We start from the raw sequence: 5,822 nt of genomic DNA on the forward strand, positions 1-5,822 counted from the left end.
TATATATACTAAACTATACAAGAGTACTCAGGGAGCATGAGCCCCTAAGAATGATAAGCCACAAAGAATGAAAGAAAGGAATGTCAAAGATAAAGGTACAAAGAATGAAGGGATGGACAAAGGGTAAGAGACTATAGAATGAACAGAGAATGAAGGAGTAGTCAAAGGAATGGAATGATGAAGTAAGGAAGGGTAGTGGTAAGAGTCAGCATGCATATAGTCTATAGACAGCACCTCTGAGGGACAGAAGTCCTGAGTTCCAGTATAGAAGGGTGTAGAACCCTTGGAACTGAAGGTAAGAGAGCAGAGAATTGTAACAGTAATCAAATATTGTTTGGATGACTAGGAGGGTACTCTTATTAAAGTAACAGAGACCTAAAGACTTTTGATCAGTCTTACTTACAAGGTGAGTATATCTTATTAAATTACCTTTATGCAAAACTAAATTTGTTCTGTAATACACAGTATTGTTCCTTTATAAATGTAACACTCTTATATAGTCTACTCAACAAAGGTCAGTTTCATGTTACAATAACATTTGTGAATGTTATCCTAAACAAGTTTATTACAGATGTTATTATAAATAAGTACAACCAGTCCAGGACATCTGTCCTCTGGTTTTGTTTCAAGGAGGTACTCAATACTGTATACATAAAGTTCTATGAATCTGATAGCAAGTATCTCTATCAGACCAAGCTACTACTCAAGTCTGATCTTCCTTTTACAGAAATATATGTTGGCCAGGTTAGCAGAATGGTGAGTTACAATAGTAACATTAGTGTAGTGCTGGAGGGCAAAAACAACAATCTTGTATTAGTCTACAAGCTTGGATTTTTTGTCCTAATGATAATCCTATACTATACAAAGTAGAAGTGTGACATTGAACTTGTGGAAAGGAAGTGCTATAAGCAGCTTGTACAGAGTGCTAGACTAGAATGTCTAGCTGTGACACTAGAAGGTTAGTAGAATACTGTAAAGCCTAGTGTCCTAGTAGACCTGTAGGATCCTCACTGGTTCAACTTAGGAGTGGTAGACAGTATTAGATCAAGGGAGCTCTGGATTGAATTTCAAGCTGTAAGAGAGGAGGCAAAGAGGCAGGAGAGAGAGACAAGAGAGGCAAGAGAGGCAGCTAAGACAGGCAGGAAGCACAAAGGTCTGGATGACCCAGACTCTGGTGAGGAATGTAAACCAGACAAGGGCAAACATGGATTGCATTCTTGCCAAGGAGGAACCAAGTCTGGAGGATCAGGATTGTATAATATTATTACTAGCCCTTGTGTAGAACCAAGTGACCATTCCTCTACACTTACTGACCTGCCAGAAGATGCAGAAATGGATGACACTAAGGACAAACCACTGGATTCAGACACAGAAGTATGTACAGAAGGTACTACATGTATCCAGAAGGATTCTGTTGTATGTCAAGAGCTTGTAAGGCTCCTCACCTTAGAGTATGATGCAAAGATGTGTGATTACCAGACTGTTCACAAAGGTCTTCAGGTTGTTCTTAATGATTCACTACACAATAATTACTGTAAGTATTCTAACATAATATGTTTACTGTGTACTATACTCAGAATAATGTTATTTATAAATTGGCACTGCCTTTTAACACTGACTAAATACTTGCTACAGAGAGCTAACTACAACTTCCATTTCTTTACAGTTATTACACTCAGGCTCAAATATTATGTTCTATGTAGGAGTAAGTATTGTATATACTAGTGTATCTAACTATTCAGTTCTTAGTTTGTTGCAATACTATTCCTTGAACATCTTTGCAAACATTCCAGTACTACAATCTATCAGGAATCAATCCAAAATGTCAAAGTACCATACTTTCACACTGAAGCTTTGTTTAAAATCTTGAAATGGGAATTCCTATTCAGCATTCTGTTCTGTATAATGACCCTCTATGCCCCAAGTTGATTTTGCTTCTTTATAAGTGTCTCATAATTATGGTTCACTTCTCAAATGTTGATGCTTATTAATATTACGAAGGCTGGTCATACCGAGACCAGTCTGCTCTATCTGAGTCGTCAATACGTAAAACACTATATACAACTTGCAGGCATTCCAGATCACTATTGGCCCAGACGTAAATTACAATCATACAACGCATAGACCAGAAAAAGAATCCAAGTTGACACTTTTAAGATAAATCATAATCAGTCAATTCACATAGTGAAAAATAAAACACTAAGGAGACAATGCGATGTACTGTCCTAATTAATCCTCTCGGACATTATTCTCAAACTCAAACCTCCCACTCGCTGAAAGCCTCTTCAACAAGGCCGATCCAAGTGCAGTCGCAGGAGTCAGTACACCTCCTGAACGTGCTATCGCTGGTAACTTTTCGCGTGGTGCTAGGAGACCAAGTGCTACTTCCGCGGACATCACTAAAATGTAGAATTATTTACGTGTGCAGGAGTTTAAATATCAGTAAAAGAACTGTGGACGTACCAGCTGTAAGTGCATAGCCGGGATCTCCACGTCCACGTGCAAAACTCTCAATAATAAGAGACTTGTTTGTGCCTGGGAGAGGTGATGAGACACTGATATTTTGCATCTTTACGTATCCGTTCTGGAGAACTCTACCGAAACAAGCACTGTATTAGTAACTGATACTTAGAAAATTTAAACAGGAAACGGCAACTCACTCATCTGATGGCCCTTGACCAGGTTGAATTACAAGCCGTTTCGCGAGCCATCGTATAGGAGGGAACAGAACTAGACAAGCTGCGCGGAGCATGAGACCAAGTCCGGCGAAGAATGCGACAAACTGGTTTGAAGCGGCCTGCGATTCGGTGTACATAAAATTCTCTGCATACGCTGGCCTTTCGACTTCCTCGTCTTGAATGCCCGCAGATGCTTGTAAGTGGAATAATCCATGCGAACGCTGTACGATGGCGACGTTATGTGGACCAAGAGGCCATGCATGTCCGTATCGACCTGAACGGATACCAGGGAATGTGTAAACCAGCTTCGGCGATGACGGTGTTCGGAGTTTGATGGGGCTCAAAACGTCTGGTGCCATAAGTTTAGCGAGTTTCTTCCGAGGAAAGCTCTCGAGCAATAAGAACACAGTGGCGAGTGTGCCACCCGAGACACCTCCCTTGGCACTATACATCGTGTGAGACTCGGTAATACCCACGTTCTCCCATTCACTTGAGTTCGTCGCATCAACTTCATTCAACGCCTTCCTCATCGTAATTGCCGAAAGGTACACCAACAAGTCCGCAGGTACAGAATCAAATCCACTCGAAGGAACGAGTATGCTCCCTGTCTTTGTCGCCAAATAATCCACTTCCATGATCAAGTCCTTCACGAATGGTGCCTCTCCATCGATATCCACGTAGTGCACGCCGGAACGAGCACACGCACGCGCTACAGGCATGCCCCATCTCATATACGGCCCAACTGTGCTCAGCAGCACTTTCGCGCGGGAGGAAGAAAGGAGCGAAGACAATGACTCATCATCCGTGACGTCGACTGTATACGTCTGAATTTCCGGGATGTTGAGATCAGATACAAGTTGTGCGAGCTTAGACTTTGAACGTCCTGCAAGACCGAACGTAAAGGAGCCTCGTTCGCGGTGCACAGCAAGGTAGCGTGTGATGAGCTTTCCAGTGTAACCTATAAAGCAAACCTATCTTTAACATGCACTATTACGTTGAGACTAAATGGTATACCTGTAGCACCTAAGACGAGCACGTCGACCATGATGGATGTACTTCAAAGATGCTCTTGTGATTCGTTTTTGCACGACGATACAATGCACATCAGGCATTTCACAATTTCTTGCCTTAAAAAATAACTTACATAATATTAAATATAATTCATAATTTAATTTACCATTTTTGGTTGATAGAAATTGTAAACAACATTTAAAAATTTCTTTAGACAAAAACTATAAATTAATTTTAACATATCTTTATTTGTAAAATCTTAAAATAAATGAGAATAATTATTTAAAATATAATTCAAGTCTCTTTAAAGACAAAATTAGAAATTTTCTTTTGAATTTTATAACAAAAATCAAGAGAAATTTTAAATTTTTGGTCACAATTCAAAAGAAAATTTTTAATTTTACTTTTAAAAAAACTTGAAATTATATTTTAGATAATTATTTCTATTTATTTAAAGATTTTGTAAATAGAAAAATATTAAAAGTAATTTATAGTTTTTGTCTTAAGAAAATTACAAAATTTGTTCACAATTTCTACTAACCAAAAATGGTAAACTAAATTACAAATAATGTTTAACATTATATAAGTTTTTTTTAAGGTAAGGAATTGTAAACTGTCCTATATGTTTGTAAATATTGAAAACTGAAGAGATACTCAGACCTCCAATATGTAGTGTACTAAACACAAAATAAAGTTAGAAGGAAATAAGACAGACTCTCATATGAATTTTCTTATTATAGTCTACAGAGTAGTGGATAAAGAATTATAAGTACAGTCAAATACTATTCTTTTAAACACATTCTTTTAAACTCACAATTACAAATTCAATAAGCTTAGAAAAATAAGTATACATAGAAATATACTACTACTACCTGCTTACAAGTTTTTGAACAAGATGAGGAAATGTTTAATTGTACATAAATTTAATATTAGTGAAAATAATAAAAATAAAAATAAAAAATCCATAAAGTTGTGTAATTCTTAAAGATTCTTTTATATTACTTGTACATAATAATTCAACATAAAATATACACTAGTGTATTCTGATTACAGATAAACTTTAGTGTTTATTTATAGAAATTGAGTAAGAATTCAAATTAATATAGAGTATATAACTGACACAGAGGATAGATTCCTATTCTGTAACTTTAAGAATTTATTACAAAATTCAAAAGTTTCCACCTTATTAGCTAGAAATACATTCTAAAACAAATTTTCCTAGTATCAGAATAGGCTTCTACCTCCTGTATAAAAAGCTTTAGTAAATGTGACAAATGTGACATGATTAGTATAGATTGACACTTATACTATTACATACATCTACAACAATAAAACAGGCAGAGTACCTACTATTATAGATAGAGCTCAAGAGTAATCACAAAATCAATGAAGAATAGTGTTAAGACTGTAATATTAAGTAACATATTATATTCAGATGATTTGGCAAAAGTAGCAGACACACTAACTTCTATACAGATACAAACCAGTATTACACACATAACTCCTTATACTTATTACACAAAGTAGTGTATGTACTATAGTATAAAAGGGAGAGTATTGTGCCCTGTAATATTATTGATTATTAAGAGTCCTATTAGAACAGGGAGTTTGGAATAGTACTTAGATAGATGCACATATATGTGTGCCCTTATATACTAGATACATTATACTATACTAGTAAATGAGACATAAAACACAGTGTGTTGAATACTCTCCTTTAAGCCCTAATATTCTGTTGTTAATGTTGAAGACCTATAAGTTCTATTAGGTGCTTGATTTTGAGGGACATAAAGTGCTTTTGTAAGGATGTCTGCAAGTTGGTTCTGTGTTTAAACATAATGTATGTTAACATAGTTGTTCTGAATGTAACAGTAGACAAAGTCCTTTTACAAATCAAGGTGTTTTGTTTAAGCATTGAAAGTAATCTCCTCAGATTTGACAGTTTGTATTACTCACTGATTGTTGTAATAGACTGTAATGAGTACTGATTCTGTCTACAGTACTTCCTCAGTAAGTCATTTGAGCCAAATGGCCTCTTAAGTTGTATACACTAGTACTTATAACTCTGCTTTGTAAGTTAATAGTAGTACTAGGTTCTGTCATTTGCTTGACTAAGATATTGTTTACTTTCCC

General features: G+C 36.1%; 1 protein-coding gene across 1 annotated transcript; it reads right to left on the reverse strand.

The window, feature by feature from the left end:
• Positions 1–2,074: 2,074 nt before the first annotated feature.
• Positions 2,075–3,723, reverse strand: FOMMEDRAFT_101779 (uncharacterized protein; the record flags this gene model as incomplete). Its single annotated transcript, XM_007262257.1, has 4 exons — positions 2,075–2,399; positions 2,464–2,594; positions 2,661–3,636; positions 3,693–3,723. The coding sequence occupies 4 exons, from the start codon at positions 3,721–3,723 to the stop codon at positions 2,230–2,232; spliced, it is 1,308 nt and encodes a 435-aa protein (XP_007262319.1). The 3' UTR covers positions 2,075–2,229.
• Between the last annotated feature and the right edge of the window lie 2,099 nt (positions 3,724–5,822).

Source organism: Fomitiporia mediterranea, assembly GCF_000271605.1.
Source record: "Fomitiporia mediterranea MF3/22 unplaced genomic scaffold FOMMEscaffold_1, whole genome shotgun sequence".
Classification (NCBI taxonomy): domain Eukaryota; kingdom Fungi; phylum Basidiomycota; class Agaricomycetes; order Hymenochaetales; family Hymenochaetaceae; genus Fomitiporia; species Fomitiporia mediterranea.